Source organism: Nycticebus coucang, chromosome 18 (assembly GCF_027406575.1).
Source record: "Nycticebus coucang isolate mNycCou1 chromosome 18, mNycCou1.pri, whole genome shotgun sequence".
NCBI classification, from domain to species: Eukaryota; Metazoa; Chordata; class Mammalia; order Primates; family Lorisidae; genus Nycticebus; species Nycticebus coucang.
Window position 1 is genome coordinate 33,483,691 of NC_069797.1, and position 21,841 is coordinate 33,505,531.

At 48.1% G+C, this 21,841-nt stretch overlaps 1 protein-coding gene across 2 annotated transcripts in view; it reads right to left on the bottom strand.

Annotated features, from left to right (window-relative positions):
* KSR1 (kinase suppressor of ras 1) overlaps positions 1 to 21,841 on the bottom strand; it is a 166,289-nt gene that overhangs the window by 59,953 nt on the left and 84,495 nt on the right. For both annotated transcript variants that reach the window (XM_053569144.1, XM_053569143.1), the window contains exon 2: positions 15,939 to 16,079. In XM_053569144.1, coding sequence (XP_053425119.1) covers positions 15,939 to 16,079 — 141 coding nt within the window. The remainder of the gene's footprint in view (positions 1 to 15,938; positions 16,080 to 21,841) is intronic.

Genomic DNA, 21,841 nt, shown 5'->3' on the forward strand with positions numbered 1-21,841 from the left:
TGAGAATAAAATAAAAAGAAAGAAAAAAGAAAGATGCTCAGGCATTGCAGAAGTTGTGCACAACACTGTTCTATCTATGAAAACTTACAGCGAGCCAGAGAGAAAGAATTTCACGATCCAGCTTGGGAGCCAGACTTCCTGGATCTGAACCCTGACTTCCCTGACAAAGTCACTTAGTTTCTCTATCTCTACTGTATACTGAGGATAAAAGCATTGCCTCCTCATAAGGTTATTGGAGGATTAAATGAGACACTCCGTGTACAGCTCGCAGCCCAGTCCTGGCACACTGGCAGTGCTCACTAAATAACTGGAGCATAAATTCATGAATAAAATACATAGAGAAGCAAAGCCCAGTACATGATGATGGCTGCAAAATAGACCAAAGTGTTAACAGTGTTTCGTTCAGGTAGTAAGATAACAGTGTAAACCAACAATAAATAGTAGCTACTATTGTTTTCTATAATTTTTATACTTTCCCCATTTTGAAAATGAGCATATGTATAAATTACTGGGTGTTAAGAAAAAACCTAAAAAGCCAAGAGCTCAATAACTGTCTCAGAGTAAGATTATGGGAAGACTTTTATTTTCTTTGCTTTCCTGTATTTTCTTTTCTTTTTTTTTTTTTTTTTTTTTTGTGATTTTTGGCCTGGGCTGGGTTTGAACTCACCACCTCCGGCATATGGGACTGGCACCCTACTCCTTGAGCCACAGGCGCCGCCCGCTTTCCTATATTTCCTAAGATGAACATTTATTACTTTCATGGTGAGGAAAATGAGAACTATTACTCTAAAATCCTGAGATAGGGGCTCACCTACTATATTCCAGAAACATGATCTCTGCGAACCCCTTTTGGGGAGCTGCAAAGCCTCTGACAAGCCATCTGCGAGTCAGAGGCCCTTTGCCCCACCAGACACAAGAGTTCTGTTTCCTGATGGGAAATGGAGGCACAATGATCACTTAAGACCCTCCCCAAGTGACCTCCATGGACATCTGGGGGAGGTTCCACAGTAGCCCCTGTTACTGTGATCTGATGGGCGCATGTGTGTGTGTGTGTATGTGTGTTCATATGCCTCTGCTCCTGCCAGCAGGACTCTCTTTCCTCCAGGAACCCTTTCCTGAGAGCAGGTGGCCCTGGCTTCCTAGGCTCCTACACCAAGGCTAAGCCTTTTGAGCCAACTGGCGTTCTCCATCCTCCTAGTCCAGCAGGGGGGTCACAGGATGAACATGGACCAAAGCCAGAGTCCTCCCTGAGACTGAAGTTCAGCTGCGGTTCTCAGGGAAGCAGCTCTTCACCAGCAGAATGACGATGGCGGAAGGGAGCAAGGATTAGATGCTCGTGCCCTTCACACATGCCAGGCAGAGTAAGTCTGTCTGAGAGGTCCCTGCATCCAGACTTCCCTGGACTTGTATTACCTAAACCAAGAAGTCTTTGTTTTAAGCCAATTAATATCTGAACTTGCTAAGGAAAAGTTCTGCCTAGGAGACGACTATTTGCATCTTTTAGCTTTTAGTTAGTAAGAGCTTACTATGTGCCTCAGACCAGGTCATTCTTCCATTTATCCATCCATCCACTCAACAAATAGGTACCAAATACCTGCTATGTCCCAGGCATCTTACTCAGCATTGGAAATACAACACTGAACAAACTATACAGTCTTTTTCCTAGAGAGCTTACATTTTACTAAGAACCACAGAATAAAAAAACAAATTAAAAATAACTAAAATATGTCATTGAAATTTGTAACTTGAATTTGCTACAGAGGAAAGAGCATGTTGAGATGAATCTTGGCTATGGGGGCATCTCAGTTCAGACAGGGTGGACTCCCGAAAGAGCTGACCTCTAGGCCTTGGTCAGAGGATGAGATGGTGCTAGCCGTGAAGGCAGAGAAATTTCCAGGCAGAGGAAACAGAACATACAGAAGCCCTGGGCTGAGACAGGAAATAGTCCGACGCATTCTACAGCCAGTGGCCAAATGAGGAGCGACAGGAGATGACGTGGAAGGAGGCGGCAGATGCTGGACACTGCGGGGACTCCGCAGTAATGTGAGGGGTTTGGATTTTGCGCTGAGTATAGCAAGATACCGATGAGGATTTAACTCAGAAACGTGAGATGACTGGATTTGAGTTTTAGGAAAAATCACTCTTGGCTTATAAAGAGTAAAATAAATGAGAGGGCCAGAGTGGATATACAGAGTAACGTGTGGGCAGTGCTGAGGTCCAAGCAGTAGCCAGGACGAGGAGGCAGAAGTGGTTATAAAGGCCCAGATGAATTCTAGACCTACTGTATTTGTAAACAGAGCCAGGCCAGTGGGATTTGCTAGGTGATTGAATGTGGGGGGCTGAGGAAGAAGAAAGGATCAGAAATGACTCCTGAGTTTCTAGCTACAGCAACTGATACACAAGCAAATAGGATCAAAGAGGTTAAAGGTCTTGTCCAAGGTCACGCTGGCGGCTAGTGGCAAAGTCAGGATTTTTTCTCTTAAGGCCAGGACCTGAGCCACCTACTTCCAGAAGTCACTCTTAACCAATCTTGCTTTCCAGTCCTGCAGCCAGCCCAAAGGCATATAGCTGGGAGCAGGGGCCACTAAAATTTACATGCTACTATTTTTTTAAAGGATGAGAGAAGAGACTCTTGCTTCATAATAAGTAAAACAATACAATGTTGACAAAAAATTTCCTGGTGGTATCTGGCTAGCCAGATCTGTTCTAGAACAATCTTGCTTTGAGGTGGACCCAGAGGAGGATGGGACAAACACAAGCTGACAGTCCAGGAGCCGAGTGGTCCCAGGAAGAGGCTCGGCACACAGGCACACACTCTTGTTCAAGTGCAGGCTGTCACCAATGGAAACCAGAAACAGCTCAGGAGGCCCAGGTCACCAGCGGCCACCCCATCTTCAGTCTCGGTAGAGGTCCTTTCAGTGCAACCTTCACTGGCCCAGATGGGAGTGCTCCTGACACACCGTGGTCCAAGAGACCAGAACTCTTACTTGAATCCACTTGTTCAACAAGAACACCCCAGACGCTGGGGATGGTGCCATGAAGGAACTGCCAAGTCTCTGCCCACACGGTGCTTTTAGTCTCATCAGTTTGCATTGGACTTGGCAGCCCAGAAATCCAAAGGACTCATCAAAAATGCCAAAAAGTACAGGCCTAAGCAGGACACTCATGCCCATGATGTTTCAGATTTCTAAAAACCAAGGGTACCTCCACCCTGAAATCTGAAAAGAGAATACCTTTGGTTTAAGATCAGAAAAATGAACTACTTATCTACTAGAGAAAGGGATCCCAGCTCCAAAGGGACGGGGACTTGGGTTCAAAGCCTAGAACAGCACCTAGCACACAGCAGGCGCTAAATATGCACTCGGTGGATAAATGAGTGGCTGCCCGAACCTGGAAGTAGGCCCCCAGCTCTGATCCTCTCCACATTTCATCCCTCCCTCCCTTGGGTCCATCAGTCAGCTTTGCATCCTGGTGATGTGTAGGCGTGTGTATCCCACCAGCTGTAGGCCTCCGGGACAATTAACCTGCTGTGAGCATTAATCTGGGTGGCTGGCACAGGTAAGTGATCAGTGGGTGCATAATGAGTGGAAGTAAAGTTAAGAAGAAACAAGAGGAGCAAGGACAGGGAGGGAGAGAGACAGAGAGGGAAAAGGGAAAGGAAGAAAGGGGGGGGGGATGAAACAAAGTCCGTCAATTCAATTATACAACTATTAATACATGCAGTAATCCCAGAGTGGACTGTTCTGGCTAAAATATAAGATAACAAAACTGTGGAGAGGAAGGAAGCCTGGCTTTGGAGCTACCAGGACCTGAGTTTGAATCCTGACTCTGTCAACAGCTTGCTGTGTGACACTGATAAGTCACTCAACTTCTCTGAGCTGCAGATTTGCTCAGCTACAAAACGGGAGTTTCCTTTTCCCCAGCCCCAAGCGTTAAGGATTAAACAGGATGAGATATACAAAATGTCAGCTTTATAGCTTTCCCCGTTCCTTCCATGTTCCCACTTCAGCTCCTCTCCTGGCTGGCTGGGTGACACAGCCCACCACTACAGCCTCCATTGCCCCATCATAAGTGGGGAGCCCTGTGGCCCAGCCCCACTGGGCTGGTACTGAGATCCAACACCCAGTGCTGAGACATCAATTCCTCTGCACCAAGGCATCCCTGGGCTGCTGGGGCTGACATACTGGCAGAGGCTCCCCCAGGAGGCCGGGTGAGGGTGAGTGGTGCTTCCAGGGCAGGCCCTCAGTTAGCAAAGAGCAAGGCTGGAAGGATGGCACTCCCATCCACAGGGAGAGGGTGGGAGCCAAGGGGAAGAGGGGTAGGGAGAGAGCAAAGGCACAGGATTCGTGCTGATTAAAGGCCACTTTTCCCATTTAGACCTTACATGCCCTCCCACCTCCCCCAGCCTGCATCCCAGACCCCACACAGAGCCATGACCACCCCCAGCCAGTGGAAACCAAGATGGTGAAAGAAGGCAGGTAGCTTTTGTCCCTGCCACTGAGATAAGGCCTCATGTGAAACACGTGAATGTGCAACGACGGAGGAGAAAGAGAAATTTGCCCAGGCAAGGCCACGGTAAATACCCCTTACCAAACCCGCCTGCATCTTCAATTCAGGAACCACCAGCAGCACAAGCTGAGTCGGGGAGCCTGTAGCTGTCTCTCCAGGATCCCCAACTCCGCAGCACCCACCCGCTCCCTGCCAGAACTAACCCCGGCCAGCGCTTGCCACTTCCTTTAACAACTTCCAATGGGGAAATTGCTGAAAGAAAAAAAAAATGGCTGCATGCCAGCAGACTCTGAAATCATTTCCCCAGCTGCAGTCAGAACATGGAGCTGTGATTTTTAGAGTTAACCTGTGGAACAGAGGGGTGGCTACAGATGGCCAGGGTAAGTGACTCCAGATGTCCCGGGCTCCTGGTCATTTCCTAGCCCCGGCCCTGCCCCCTGGGTCCCCAGCCTCCATGTAGGGGGCACCCTCACTCCCAACTCTCAGCACATCCCCAATATGAATCTATTCTCTCGCTAGGAGAAGTTTGATTTTCCTTAAAACTACTCCAATCCTCATTTTTCCTCCCCTCCGCCACGCTCCGATTATCCCAGGTAAATCCCAACCTTACACTTTGTGTATGAAGAGTTCCGTGAGCAGACCTGTCTCCTCACCAGTCTCGCGGAGGACTATGAGGACGGCTCCGGGGGTTCTGCAGGGTGTGGTGTGTTCTTTCTTCCCTTTCCCCTCTCAATCTTTCCCTGACTGTCCATGGCGAGTCTGCCTGCTGGTTCTAGCAGACCCCAGGCTGGCGTCCATCAAGCTACCTGGTGCCAGCTCTCAATTCGCCTTTCCCCCCAGACGCTGCGCGCCTGAGTCCAGGGAGAGAGTCTTTAGCTCTCAGCACAGGGCCCTGCCTAAAGTAGACTCCAAACTACCTTAAAATTCATTATAATAAAGTAAAATGAAAAAACTCCAGCTTTTCAGTTGCACTACGCACATTTCAAGTGCCCCTCAGTCGCATGTGGCTGGTGGCTACCACGTTGGATTGGGCAGTGTAGGACACCTCCATCACTGCAAAAAGTGCTATTGGACAGTGGTGCTCTGGACGGTGGTCTGATGGTTGGGCAAACACCTATGGTGGCACTTGGGCTCTCTGACTCCAACAACTACAGACAGGGAAGAGAGGAGAAACCAAAGGTCAGCGTGGCCAGAAGAGCCACGACAGGCTCCAAGCTGCAGAGGGCTGAGGTCTGACTCAGAAGGGAACAGACAGGAACAGGCAGGGTCACCATAGTCACACCAAGAACCTAGAGCTGCAGCTGCAACCTTGTGACCACATCCATTTTTTTTTTTTTTGAGACAGAGTCTTACTCTGTCACCCTCCATAGAGTGCCATGGAGTCATAGCTCACAGCAACCTCAAACTCTTAGGCTCAAGTGACTGGGCCCAGCCTCCCAAGTGACTGGGACTACAGTAGCCTCCCACGACACCCAGCTAGTTATTCTTTCTTTTTTTTTTTTTTTTTTTGTTTAGTAGAGACAGGGTCTCACTCTTGCTCAGGCTGGTCTTGAACTCCTGAGCTCAAGCAATGCACTTGCCTCAGCCTCCCAGAATGCGAGGATTACAGGCATGAGCCACTGCACCGGGCCCGCGTCAGCATCCACATTTGTGTCCGTTCCCTCTTCCCAGCAGAAAGGGCTTTATTTCCTGAAAACTTTATGACCACAAACACTGTCCAACCTAAAGACAAAAGCTGAAATGATACTGAGATAGGCCTGCAGGGACAGCCCCTAGGAAAGCGGCATTAAAAAGAGATTATATACACATGTATAGATAGTGCCAAAACAATGTATACACAGGTTAAGAAAGGAAAAAAACCTTAGCATATACTGATAATGAAAAATACAAGTCACATCGAGCACCTTTTGTAATTGCAGAAGTCAAATGTGACTTGAGTTTAATTTTAATAGTTTTTTCCTTTCTTCAAATGTATATACTTTTTTTGTACCCTCTGTATATTTAATCATCACCCCAATCCCCCCACCCTCCACACACTAGTGTTATTAAACCCCTTATTATGGATGAGAAAATTAAGGCTTGGAGAGGCTACGTAACAGGCCTACGTATATTTCTTAAATTTAGACTATTGTTCTTTTGTTCCAGATTATCTAGAAAATGACCTAAGATAACCAGGGAATGATGTGCCTAGGTTTCAAATGCCACTCCCGGTCAAGGACCTGAATTTCAGTTTTTTGTTCAGGGCCCTTCAGGAATGGAATGGACAGAAAGCAAGAACAACGTGATTTGCTCATGTGTTTTTCTCAGGGAAAAATCAGGGTCCCAGTTATAAAACTATGAAGACTCAAGATCAGCAAGAACTTGGTCACCCTGAAGGGACAAATCCCACCATACAGAGGCCACCCCAGAAGTCTCAGCCTTCAGCGCTGACAGTTTAACAAAAGGAAATGGCCAGACTTCATGGATTTGAATCCCTTAAAAAATAAAAACAACCCAACATACAGAAAGACAGGTATTGAGAGATGCCCCATTTTCAAGGCTAGCATCCCCAATCTCCATTCCTCAGTGAATTTCTGTTCATTCCCTTGCCCGGCAAGTATGTGCCAAGGGCCTCCCATGTGCCTGCCAGGCGCCATGCTGCTGGGCACCTGGCCTCCCTGGGGCTCAGCCTCTCGCTCAGGTGTCACTGTGTGTAGCTACCTGAGCAGGTATGCGCTCCTCCGATGCAGTCATATGAATATCTTAAGGAAATCATATATCTTATTATTCTAAGAAGAATATGTGGATCCTTCTGGACTGACACAGATGGGATTAAGACTAAAAACCTAAAGAATGGTATATATCTTAGGATCCCTTTTTTAGCAAACGAAAAAAAGGAAGGGAACAAATTTATATGTCAATTTAAATGACTGAGAAGCACATGAAGGGATCTGGCAGGGGCAACTATCAACCCGTTAACAAGCTGCTACCCTGAGACGTGGAAGAGGAGGGAGGCCTTGGCCTGCTTGCTTTATAACACTTCTGTACTCATCTGGTGTTGTGAACAGCTTAAAATTCCTGTTTCTTAGTACTGATGTCTCCTTGCTTTCCAACTGCGTCTTGGGTTGGAGAACAGACACATCCCAGAGGCGAGGCAAAGCCACCCATTGGCAGGTGTAGGCAAGAGAGGGCAGCATTCTGCATGGCCTCCCCCGGTCCTGTCACAAATTGTCCTGCTCTAGGCTCCTTTGCTCTCCAGAATAAGTACCCGTCTGAGGCAAGGACTTAAAGGACAATCAAATCTGTCATTTCTCATGTGGGTAAACTGAGATCCAGAGAGATGAAGTAACTTGCCTAGGGTCTCAAAGCATAAAGGCAGTGGGCCCGCTCTAGATACCCAGAGAGTCTCAGTTCTGCCGGGGCCCTACACCACAGTGGCTGGCCTACAGCAGCCCCAGGACACGTCAGCCAGGTAAGCATGGTGTGTGTGATCCTTTCCTGGGAAGAGAGAGACACATACCAGGACTTCCTGGCCTCCTCTACCCCTAGAATTCCCTCCTGATCCTGGAGGCACTTTGCGGCCCAAGCCTCTCTTACACACACACACACACACACACACACACACACACACACACACACACACACACACACACACACACACACACACACACACACACACACACACACACACACACACACACACACACACACACACACACACACACACACACACACACACACACACACACACACACACACACACACACACACACACACACACACACACACACACACACACACACACACACACACACACACACACACACACACACACACACACACACACACACACACACACACACACACACACACACACACACACACACACACACACACACACACACACACACACACACACACACACACACACACACACACACACACACACACACACACACACACACACACACACACACACACACACACACACACACACACACACACACACACACACACACACACACACACACACACACACACACACACACACACACACACACACACACACAGAGTGGGGACTATGTCTGCAGAGTGCTGAGCTGCCTCAAAGGAGGCTTTCTCCAGAACAAACTTCAGGGCCAGATAGAAAGAGGGCCAGCTCTAGAAGGACCCTCCACACCAGACCAGCTGCCTCCCAGAGACTCCTGCCCTACTTCCCAGGTCAGGTTTCTGGAGATCCTGACGGGCTATAGGTCCTTTCTGAAATTGACAAAGGGAAGCCCCTTTCCATGACAGGCCAGCATGTTGTCCCACGTGGGCATTAGCAGGACCTTGGCACCCTTTCTCCTTGCTTTGAGTCCCCTGGGGGCTTCTCCAGATCCTTAAGCAGTAGGTAGGCTAAGGGACCAGGACAGACAGGCCAGAAAGAAAATGCTATTTAGCTTCCAGCCTCCAAGGGGCCAGTCAGGACACAGCAGAGGACATATGATCCCATAAAGGCCTAGGCTTGTTGGAGGATTCCTGAGGCAGGGCCAGGGTGGGCCAGAAATCAGGCCCTACACCACAGTGACCATTCAACCCACCCAGGGACCCTTATCTCTCCTCTGCCTCTCTGATTCCTATTCTGAGGCCATGGCCTACACAGTTTCCCGGGGAGCATGCAAGAACAGGGGCGGAGAGTCCTAACTACCACCTCACTGAGTGCAAGTCTGGAAAAGGTAGACGTGCAGATTACCGTCTGTCCTGGGTGTATCTGGAATGAGAGTCTCTTTCTCTGCACTGCCTGCTTGAAAAATCTGAAGAATACATTCAGCCATAAAGAAAGATGGGGACTTTACCTCTCTTATATTAACTTGGATGGAGCTGAAGCACATTCTTCTTAGCAAAGTATCACAAGAATGGAAAAGCAAGCATCCAATGTACTCAATACTAATACGAAGCCTATAGACAATCTAATACATAAGAGGAAAAGCTCAATTCAAGTTAGGGGGAAGGGGACGAGGGGGAATAAGGAGGGAGCGGGCAGGAGGGAGGGGACTGGCGTGCTCCCGCTGAATGGACACAGCGTAAAGGTATACGGCATGCCTCTTGGGTGTGGGACGCGACTACAACAGGGACTCTACCTACCAAATGCAAACATTATAACCTAGTTAATTGTACTGTACCGTCAACGTTAATCTGAAAGAGAAAAAAAAAAGCTGAAGAAAACACTGCTTTGTTTTATTGTATTTTAAAGGATACTATGACAATAGTAAAATTCAGCTCATCATTTAAGATGTAACCAGCATTAGAAACAAAAAATAAACTCAGCCCAGTGAGTTCACTTCCAGAATTTTTTTCCTGCAGAGACACACACACACACACACACGAAGATGCTTTGGTAGCAGCTGCATGTAGTCACTAAGGGGAAGGAGCAGGTCCGGCCTCACCCCAGTGTGCAGCAGAGAGGACCTGCAGCGGGAGCCAGGCCAGCCCCAGGGACACGGGCGGTAGGGATTTCTTTCACTTTATCTCCTTCTTTGTTTTAGTCCACCACCCCCCCACGTGCACACACAATAAACATATTTTCTAGCAAAACCAATGCTTTAAAAAGCAATGGTTCATTTGGGAAGATGAAAAAGGTCTGGTGGTGATGTCTGCACCACACAGCAGAAGCAAATGACTAATAAATGGAAGAGAAGAGACAACTCGTTCCCATAGAAAAGTTCCAAATAATACATAGAGATCCACCTCCTAGAGGTGGGGAGCTTCACCCACCTCCCTGCAGCCCCAAAGGTGGGCCAGACAGAGCGACTCACTTTCAAAAAGTAAGATCAGAAAAGGGAACCACAGTAACGTTACAAAGGAGAAACCTGCAAACACCACCCCAGCCCAGGGATGAGGTCCGGTCATCAAGGAAACCATGTGGACACTGGGTACCCCTAATGTGACAGGAAGGGCACTTCACCTGTGTTACGTTCTTTCCAAAAACCCAAAATCCCAACAAACAACAGATGAACCCAGACACCTGGCCTCAAGACTGTCAAGGTCATGAAAAATAAAAAAAGACAGAGAGACTGTGACAGAGCAGAGGAAACTGGGGAGACATGACAAATAAAAACAATGTGAGGCCCTGGACTCAGTCTTGGAACGTGAAGAGGACGTGAAAGGACAAACCAGTGAAATTCAACGAGTCTGGAGTTCAGCTAATCGTAACATACCCGTGCTGTTTCCTTGGTTGTAACAAACATAGCCTGGTAAGGTATGAGATTAACAATGGGGAACATGGGTGAGGGATATTTAGGAACCCTCTGTACATCTCTGCAACTTTTCTGTAAATCTAAAATTATCCCCAAATAAAAAGCTATTTAAAAAAATAAACAATGGTTTACATAACAGGGACAGGGGAATTGTTTTAGTCCACCCTCCCCACGTGCACATACAATAAACATATTTTCTAGCAAAACCAATGCTTTAAAAAGCAATGGTTCATTTGGGAAGATGAAAAACAGAACATGAAGAAGTTAAAAGACTCCATCTATGAGATCAACTTGGGAAAGGCATAGATTTTTACATTGTTTGGAATTTTTTCTTCTAGTTAAGGAACTACTTTTGATAGACAGGACTTCCACAACCAATTCCCACTGAAAACACACAGAATCCTTCAGGGCTTAGGAAGGGAGGGCTAGGGGAGAGTGTCAGGTCAGAGTCCCAAGAACTGCCTGGGTTAAGAAATAAATTAAAACAGACCCACACCCATGGCCAGCCCTGAGACCCATGCTCCAAAGGGACTGCTCTAGCTCGGGGCACCCCCAGCGCTGGGCTCTCACACAACACCAGGAGGAACTCCTACAGGCATCCCTCTCCCTAGGCAGAAGGGGCTAGAGCCGGATTTACTAAACGGAATAGCACTTTCTTTTCAGCTTTTAGGATATCCAGGAACTGACATGAGATTTGAGAGGAAGAAAAAGAGAAATCTTGAGAGGGTTCAGAGAGTTCGTTTGGGGAAGATGGAGTGACATCCAGTCACCCTGTGGGTCTTACAGCCCAGGCAGAAGGCCACTTGCTCATTCCTGGGCTCCTGAGCGGGCTCCTGTAGCCAGTCCACGGTCCTCTGTTCCCCCACACACACTCTGGCCCCATCTCTCTCAGCCCTGCTGGTACGGATGCCCTTCGTACCAGCTAGGGGACAGGAGCTGACCACTCAGCCCAGGGTACCACCCTCTCTGTCCTAAGTCCTCAGCCAATACCCACGTCTTGATTCAGAAATCGGCCTCTCCTCGGCCCCTGTTTCCAGCCTCCCTTTCACTTCCGGGAAGCTATTTAGAGCCACCTCAAGTGCAAGCTTCTCCTCTGGTCTCTGTTGGGTGTGGCTCTAACCTGGGATATCAGCAGCTAAGTGTAAGAGGTGGGAATTGGTCTTACTTTCGCTCCTCTACTCCAGAGAACACGACTGCCTGGGCTGGCAAGTGGTGCACGAGTTATTCCCCCATTTTACAGAGCAGGAGACTGAGGGTCAGGGAGGTGGAAGTTAGCTACGTTCCCAAACCCTGCTGTCCTGAAAGGAAGAAGAGAGGGTGGCTGAGAGCCAAGACTCGGAGAGCGGTGTGGGGGCACCCAGCTCTGTTCCTCACTGCCTCTAGGGTCCTGGTTGAGTTACTGTACCCCACTGAGCCCCCACTTCCTCAACTGTGAAATGGTGGAAATGGTCCCAGCTAACAGGGCTGTGATAACTCATGAAACAATGTACTAGAGCAACCAGGACTACATACCAAGCGCGCTTTGTCAGGGCGCTCAGGGATCCCAGGACACCACATAGCCATAGGTGCAGCTCAATATCCAGGCAGCTAAGTGCTGGACAGGCTTCTAGGAGCACAAACCCCTGAGAAGGAAGAGGAAGCCAGCACAGTCAGGAGGAACGGTGCAGCGGCCCAACACCTCTCTGGGGTCCTGGTTCCCCCACCTTCCCAGAGAAAGCCATCTTCCCTGGGAGTGCCAACTCTCCCAGGACTCTCTCTGGAGGTGACTCAGGGGCAGCTGTCCAGGTGGCTCATTGGGGCTATGAACCCCACAGTGGCCGTTCTTGCAAGACTTACGCTGAAAGCCAGAGTTAAGAGTAAACCGTGTCAGCCAGGCGCAGGGGCTCAGGCATGTAATCCTAGCATTCCAGGAGGCCAAGGATTGCCTGAGCTCAGGAATTTGAGACCAGCCTGAGCAAAAACAAGACCCCATCCCCCATCCCTACTAAAACATAGAAAAACTAGCCAGGCTTTGCGGTGGGCACCTCTAGTCCCAGCTACCTGGGAGGCTGAGGCAAGGGGGGGGTGTCTCTCAAGCCCAAGAATTTGAGGTTGCTGTGAGCTACAATGCCACAGCACTTTACCCAGGACGACAGAATAAGACTCTATCTCAAAAAAAAAAAAAAAGAGTAACCTGGGTCAGCCAGCACTCACTTAGGACCAAACCCTTGGCTCCTGGAGCCATCTACCATGTCATGATGAAATTCACTCATTCAATAAATAAATAAATATTTTTATATCTATCTCAAATCAAATGACTGCCATATTGAGCTCAGTACTCAATGGGGATTTTGTGGCAAACCAACCAGAGCAGCTAGGTCCCCATGTCACAGAACTGGTATCCAGTGGGAAGGAGGCCAGATCACACACGACAAATGAGCTAGATAACTCCTGAAAGTGGTCTGTGCACCATGTGCACTGGAAGAGAAGGAAAAGTGGGGGTGATCTTTAGATCAGATCATCAGGAAGACTGCACAGGGGAGGTGATAAGGGGCCAACACTATGACATTCAGGGGCCAAGTCACAGAAAGAGTACTCCATGGAGGGGAAGAGCCTGTGCGAGGTCAGAGCAAAAGAAAGGGCAGACGAGAGGAGGATAGAGAGAGTTAGCCAGAGGCTAAATCACAGGCGGTATCTTGCATTTAAAGGAAATAGGAAGCACTGGACAAGGACATGATCTACTTTATGTTTCTAGGCAGGCTCTCTGGCTGCTGGGCAGAAGATGGAATGAAGAGGGTAAAGGACAAAGCAGGAAGACCAGTCAAGGGGCTGCTGCAGCAGTTCAGCAAGAGATGACAGAGGCTTGGACCACAGTACTGGAGGCAGAGACAGAGGAGGTGGACAGGTGTGCAAGGTGTCTTGGAGGAGAGGCCACAGGGCTCACACACCTGGGTAGGAGCAAGGGAGGAATGAAGGCTGACTCCTAGTGTGTGCCTTCAGCAAGCAGTGGACAATGCTACCATTTACTGAGACGGGAATCCAGGTGGGAAAGAAAATGTGAACAAGTCCATGGCCAGGGAAGAACAGGAACTCTGATCCAAACACGTCCCTTTCTGAGCTGCCTCATGAACTCTAGCTGGAAAGGCCGCTGGGCAGGAGGGATGCTCCTGCCGCAGCCCTAACCCAGAGCTCTGCTAAGACTTCTGCTCCCATTCTCCACACCAAGTGGCATCCTGGTTCTCAACCTCATTCTGGCCTCAGGGCTCTGTGGCCTGCCTAATCCCTAGATACAAATGAGCTCACCTCTCACTGACCACCCACTTACAGCCTTACACTTCAAACGTTACCAGACTCAGTATCCCCTATGCCCCTGGGCCTGGCTAGAAGACCCCTACCCCAGCTACCACAGAGCTGACCATGTGACAAGGCAGCCCTGCAGCCAGCCTCCTGCCCCAGTAATACCCAGCCCATTTCCCAAAGACAGTCATGCATGGAGCCAGGAGTCCTGCACATCAGGTCTCTGGGGAGAAATCCTTCAGGGAGCTACATTATCTGCCAAAGATGCCTTAGGACCAAGAAAGGAAGCGAAAATGCACTTTGGAATCCAGTATGTCTGGGTCTGAACCTCAAAACTATCTCTGCTGCTAGCTCTGTGACTGGTGTAGGGCCCCAGCGTCCTCAACTGTAAGCTGAAGTACGCTGTAAGCTGAGAGTTCTCGCGCTGAGTTCCCCTGTGAGTCCCCCATTCACCCTCACCTCCCTAGGACAGGAACCTTTTGTGTTGGTGTCACTTCCTGTCCAGGAACCTCTCATAGGGAAAATTCCTAAGTATACAAACAGCTTCACAAATAATGTTAACCCCCTATGCTGTATCTAATAGCCCATGGCTGGAGTTGACCTCTGCCTGGTAACTGACACTCCAGAAAACAAACATACATACATATATAAAAGCATAAAAACATGGAGAAAACATGTTGGTACACATGTCAAATTATAAAAACAAAACTAATTTATTCAGGATGGCTTAAACTATGGCTGGCCAACAGAAATATCATGCAAATTGCATAGTTAGATTTTTAACTTTCAAGTAGCTATGTTTTAAAAAGTAAAAAGAAAACAAACGTAGATAGAAAATGACTTTTAATATTTTATTTAACTCTATATATCCAAAGGAGTGCAATTTATACTAGAGATTAAAAAGTTCTGAATGAAACTTTACATTCTGTTTTCTGTACCAAGTCTTTAGAAATCGGCACATCTTCAAATTTATATCTTTGATATAGCGTATGTGAATTTGGACTAGTCATGTTCTAAGTGCTTAATACCCACAGGCCAAGTCTCACCCATTTCTCACCCAGAAATTTTTTAAAAGACTTCTGCGTTGGTAGGGAAATAGGGAAGACTAGATCTTTATGGTAAAATTTTCTCTGAGTAGTGGGAAAATGTATCCGATTTTTTTCCCCTTCTGTTTTCCAAAACATCTAAATATCATAAATTCATGTTCCTTTTTAAACAGTAGCAAGAGCCAATCTTGTTAATTTTAGACTAGAAGCAGGGGATTTAAAGACCCAACTGGGTGAAACATGTCTACCAAGTATGGATTTATGTGCATTCTATGAGAGCTGTCCTGCGCCCTGACGCTGGGCCCAGGACACTCCCTGTGACCACTGGTTGGATAGTTGCCTAGAGGGTGGGTACAGGTTGTACGGATGGGAAGAGAGAACAAAGGAAGAAAAACTATATCATAGCAGTCAGAAGAATAAACTAAAGTCAGACCCTCTTTTCTAACTCCCCAGGCCATCACTTAACTAGCTGTGTAATTTTAATCAAGTTACTCAAGCATTCTGAGTAATGAAATGTTTTAATTTCCTTGATGATAAAATGGCGACAAGGATAGTAATTCCCTTATAGGATTTTGTAAAAAGTGAGATTTTTTTGTACAAAGAGTTTAACATAGTGTGTGCCACACAGCCAATGCTTGCAGAAAAGTTGGCTGTTGTCATTGTGATGAACAAATGAATGCCCAGCATGGTCAGGCCGCCCTCATCTATAAGGTCCTGACTTAAAAGTACCACACCATATTTGCCCACGGTCCTTCTTGGCAGCTGCTGCCCCCACATCTCCTTCTTCAGAGCAGAGAGCATCACTCCTCTTTGCCACAGTGGAGCTGGCCATGGATTTGTGTGGTCCCTCTGCTTCACCCCACCCCTGCCTGAGCCCCAGCCCACGCACCTGCACCACCTCCGGCCTCACGTTGAAAGTGTACAGCCAGTCGCTGAAGCGGGGGTAGCTGTTGAGCTCCGAGGTCCTCTCGCTGGGAGCCACACTCAGCTTGCACTGCCGCTGCTTACAGATGTACCGGACCAGCTTCGCCTGCAAAAAGTCCAGGAAAGAAAAGGCTGTATTCATTCATGGCCCAAGCATGTGGAAGCCCCAAGCAAGCTCCAGGGGAGCTCAAGCAGACACCAGCAATGTGATGAGGAGAGCAGCCTGCTGGGTCTCTGGCAGGGCTGACACTGCCCTACTCTCAGAACCATGAGGTCAGAACAGAGAACTGGGTTAAACCTATGAAGGCCTTCCTGCTGGGGTCGGGGTACAGGGAGTCAGTAATTGATAACGTGGAAGACTCTGGGATTTGGGGAAGATGGGTAACTTACCTAGGATGCTTCCAGCCTAAAATCAGACTGCCTAGGCTGGAATCCAGGGGCTCAGTCACACCCTAGCTCTGTCACCTTGGATGAGTTACCCAATCCCCCAGAAGAACCTCCATTTCCTCCTCCAGAAAGTGAGGATAACAAAGCAGCAGTCTCTCAGGGAAGGTGAGCAGAAATGAAGCCCTTGGCACATGCCCAGCACACAGTGAGCATACAAAGTGTTGCCACGACTGCTGGGCTGTAGCAGTACTGGTCAGGGCCCTTGACTTGGATCCCCAAATAAGCTTTCAGGGATCCATACCCTGACACCTAAGTCTGTGTATTTTCCAGAGGAAGGGTGTCCAAAGCTTTCAAAATACTCTCAAGAGGCTACAGTGTCAAATAAGATAAGTTAAATGAGGACAGGCAGATCTAGATTAGCCCGGCACCCTCTATGTCAAACACTGGGCTGTGACCCGGCACCCAATACTGGACTGAGGACTGCAGGGAAGGTGTGCAAAGAGGGCCAAACTCGAACTGATTAAAAACAAGGGTGATGCGGCCCAACTGGAGGTCAGGCCCAGTAGACTGCCCCAGAAGGATATGAGCACATCACCGCAGAGAGCCAGAGAGGCGTCTGGCTTGGCTGAGAGCAAGTGACCCAGGGACCCAGTGACACTTCCAAAATGATGACAGGACTCTAATGTCCTCCTGTGGATGACTTTCAAGACTCCCCTCAAAGGCAAGTACCACCTTCCAAGGCTCCTGAAGGACCCTGCCATTTGGAGACAGTTCCCAGGCTGTGCCGCCCCACACAGGTTTTGCTGTTATTGTTCATTCCTTTCCCTTCCGTCTGTAAATAGAGGTTGAACATCCCAATCCAAAAATCCAAAATCTAAAATGCTCTAAAACCTGAAACTTTCTGAGTGCCAACTTGATGCTCAAAGGAAAAACACTGATTGGAGCATTTGAGATTTCGGATTTTCAGATTAGGGATGTTCAACCATTAAGTATAATGCAAATATTCCAAAATCCCCCCCCCCCAAAAAAAATCTGTCATCTAACACTTCGGGTCCTAAGCACTTTAGATAAGGGATACTCAACCTTTAATCTCAAGATAAATAAATCTCAGTATATTTTTGTAAGGCCAAAGACTCTTATCAACAGAGTCCCAGTATGAAAAAAATAATAATAATTTAAAATTTTAAATGTCTAGAAATACTCCCAGCTTATAATCATTTGGGGACCATAGATCTCTTTGGCAGACGGGGGAGGCTTGTGATCTCTTTCTAAAAACAAGGCTTTTAAATGCATAAAATAAAACACTTAGGATTACAACAGTAATCAGTTGTTGTTTAAATACATTTATCAAGATATTGCTTAAAATTGTAAGCATAACAGAAGCATCTTTATTAAAGTATTAAACTAGCAGCGGGTCTAATAATGACCATAACCATGGAATTGAGAGAAGTACAAACTGCTTTTTCAGATAACTCCAAGGCGATATGGTAAGAAAAAGGCTGTGATTCCCACTGATGGCCTAGTCACAGCTATTTGCTAAGATTACTGTGCCTTGTCACCTACAACCAAGTAGAACAACGTGTTCTATTTCTGTTAAGGTTAATGAAAATAAAGGTGCTTTTTTCTCCCCACCCAGGTTTGTGGACACCCTGAAATCTATCCACAGACTCCAGGTTGACAATCCCTGTGGCTAGAGGGATGTGAGCATGAAAGGAGAACCATGGTGACAACAAAACCACTACTCCCACATCAGCCTTTCTTTTTTTTTTTTTGAGATAGTCTCACTATATCGTTCTCAGTAGAGTGCATGACATTATAGCTCACAGCAACCTCAAACTCCTGGGCTTAAGCGATTCTCTTGCCTTAGCCTCCCGAGTAGCTGGGACTACAGGCGCCCGCCACAACACCCGGCTATTTTTTTGTTGCAGTTGTCATTGTTGTTTAACTGGCCCGGGCTGGGCTCAAACCCACCAGCCTCAGTGCATGTAACCACTGTGCTATGGGTGCTGAGCCACTTCAGCCTTTCTGAAATTTCCTCCAGAAGCCAGTTTGGTCTTAGGCTCACCAACAATCTGGCAGACCCAGATTCAGCCCACTCCACTCGGGGTCACTAGCCCTCCCACATGACCCCAGATTCCATAAATCCTGCTACGGGGGCTCAGTGGCAAGTGGAGACAAATGAACACAGATACTGCTGATCAAATACTCTTGCTGAGACCCAAGACTTGCCCTCATAAGAAGTCCATTTGCTGTCCCACTAGGGGACAGCCCCCAAGACCATCATTAGGGCATGAAGCTCACAACCTGCAGACACAAAGCACATTCACCCTATAGGTGTAAGTAGACTCCTGGTGCCCTACACTGGCTCTCCCCACCCTGACCCTCCCTTCCTGAGAGTCCAGAGGCTAATTTAAAATAGGGACCTCAATCTCTCCACCCATCTCCATTCCGCAGCCCCTACCCAGGCCAAGTCAAAGTCCCCACCTCCCCTTCAGAGTGTCCTATGTGTGACTCTGTGACAGCCTGACCACAGTGGGCCACGTACTAAAGTTAACAGCTCTGGCTCAGTCTCCCCCAGGGCACAGGCAGAACACAGGCTTCTGAGTTGAACAGATCTGGGTTCAAATCCACATTCCCTAGTTGTGTGGCCGTGAAGAAGTCCAATTAATTTTTCTGAGTCTTGGTTCACTCATCTGTGAAACAGGAATGATGACACCTAGCTTGTGCTAAACTACAGGACAGGGGAGACCCCAGGAGACTGCCTTAGATCCCCCTATTAACATACATCAAGGCAGGGGCCGTGCAACTTCATTCACTGCTGTCCTCACATGCCTATTTCCATACCTGGCCCTTAACAAGTGCTCAAAAATGCCTGAGAAAGGAAGGAAGGAAACACAGGGGCCGTATCCCTGTGTTTCTCACAGCCAGCTCTTCCCTCCATCCCTAACAGCTCTCAAACCACCGTGCTGGAGGGCTGACCAGAGACAGAACCATGGATCAAACAGCTGTGCAAACTCAGAGCCGCTCTTTTCCACATTACCTGAAGAGGCTGGGCTGCTGGCACCACCAGCTGCAGCAGTAAAGGCCATCCGTCACTGGCACAGGCCTTCAAGGCCATGCTCTGGGAGTAGTTCATAACTCATATATCTGCCCTGCACAAGACTGTAGCCATTGCAGGCCAACATCAAGACGAGTCAGGCAAGGCCGGACATGGTGGCTCATAGCACTCTGGGAGGCCAACGCGGGTAGATTGCCTGAGCTCAGGAGTTTGAGACCAGCCTGAGCCAGAGTGAAACCTCATCTCTAAAAATAGCTGGGTGTTGTGTCTCAGCTACTCAGGAGGTTGAGGCATGAGAATCACTTGAGCCCAAGAGTTTAAAGTTGTTATGAGCTATGATGCCATAGCACTCTACCAAAGGTGCCAAAGTGAGACTCTGTTTCCAAAACAAACAAACAAACAAACAAATAAACAAATATAGCCAGGTATCGTGGCAGCTGCCTGTAGTCCTAGCTGCTTAGGAGGCTAAGGCAAGAGGATCACTTGAGCCCAAGAGTTTGAGGTTAATAACGTGACCTACGATACCTTGGTACCAAGGGTGACAAAATGAGACTCTGTCTCAAAAGAAAAAAAAAAAGACAAGCCAGCATTTGAGGATGAAGCTCTTGGTGGGTGAACACAGGTGTGAGCCACCATGCCTGGCCACCAGGTACACTCTTTTAAGGGCAAAGACCTGCACTTGCCTGGCTGACTCCAGGGATCTCAATCCTTTTCTCTCCTTTCCATTCTCAGCACTCAGAGGACAACTGGACTGGAGGGTCTGGACTCAGGGAATGCCGCCTGCCCATATTCACCCCTGCGCCCGTAACCTGGCATCCCAAGCAACCTCAGTCACCTGCCTCCCAAGCTGCTCCAGGGGTGATTCTGACACCAACCTCCTGAATGGAGGCTGCCACCACCATGGCTTGGATGGTGGCCAGGTTTGTCAAGACATCTCTAGGTGGGCCTGCCTGAGCAGAGGCACGTGCCACTAAAAGGAAGAAACTTCCACAGGAAGTGGACATAGTTCCCAAAACTGCAAGAACGCCCAGAAACGTGGAGGCCTTACACTTACACTCTGCGTCTTCAACTTTCCTCCTCTACCTTGGGGTCCAACCTGCCTCCCCACAGCTGGTGCCCATGGATCCTGGGTCAACCTTCCAGGGGTCTATCACGGCTGCCTGCACACAGATCAGGCTGACCTGGGAGGCTGGGCTCCTCTGTGGCCACGGAACTGACCACTCCCTGGAGGTTGCCACAGGAGAGTTGAAACCAGTAGCTACTCTGCCCCCAAAAGTGAGAGGACGCTGCTGGCTAAAATGGTAGTCTGAGCAAAAACTTCCCATGGGCTTCCACAGGACAGCAGAACAGGGACCAGCCATTGTGTGGGACTGGCCAGACAGGGCAGTAGTGATGGCCAAACTGCCCACGTCTCCTGTTTCATAACAGCACCTGTTCTGATGGGTCAGGGACCATGCCTGCCATGATTTAACTGTGCCATTCCCTTTGGGCAGCTGGGGTTAGACAGACAGGCAGCTGTACCCCAAGCACCAACACACATCAGCTGTGTGGCAGGAACTAGTTTGTTTCGTCTTAGTTTCCTCACCTGTAAAGTGCAGAAAACAATGCATGCCCCATAGCACTGCTAAGAATTCACTGCAAACACATACATGCCCTGTTTAGTCCGAGTCCAGAATACATAATGTACTTGCTAAATAGGATCCTGTTAGTATCGATCCTGCTCAGCCTGCAACAACGGCCTTGAAGAGGAGCAGCAGAAAGACTTTCAGTGGGTGCTATTTGGGTTATGCCCCACCCAGGCTTTTTTTGCATCTATGCAGAAAACACTTTTTTCCTAAACTATAGAAAAGGTAAAACAGAACACCTTTTTCCAGGCTACTGCAAACAAAGTCAGCTCCACCCTAAAACTGCAGGGCCTGAGATGGACAGGTCCCTTCTGTAGGGAACTCCCAAGCCCATGACATGGGCTTTGTAAGAGGCCAGATGCTAAGATGTTTGTCATCCTAACCCTGACTCAGATGTTGGCTGCTGGAAGCTCTCAGAAGCCCAAATCTTCATGTCTGAAAAGCAGAACAGGAGGTTAAGTCTATGGGAACAGAGGTGACAGATGTTAGCATATAAAATAACAAATGAATCTCGGGCACAGGCTGAGAAGGACGCCAGATTCCCATGTAAAATAACAGGCTCCTTCAATTACAGAAATCACGTCAATGTACAATTGTCAACCTAGCAGTGCTAAGAATCTATTTGTCTAGTACCTCATCACCTTCTTTCCCTGGAATGCCAATGACAATTCCGAGAGATAGGAATTACATTAGGTTGTTAAGTAGGAAATATCCAATTTCCTTAAGTACTAAGTTTGACAGTTGATATCTGACATTTCGCTTGAAACTTTTTTATTGTAAAGGTATATCCTCATTCTT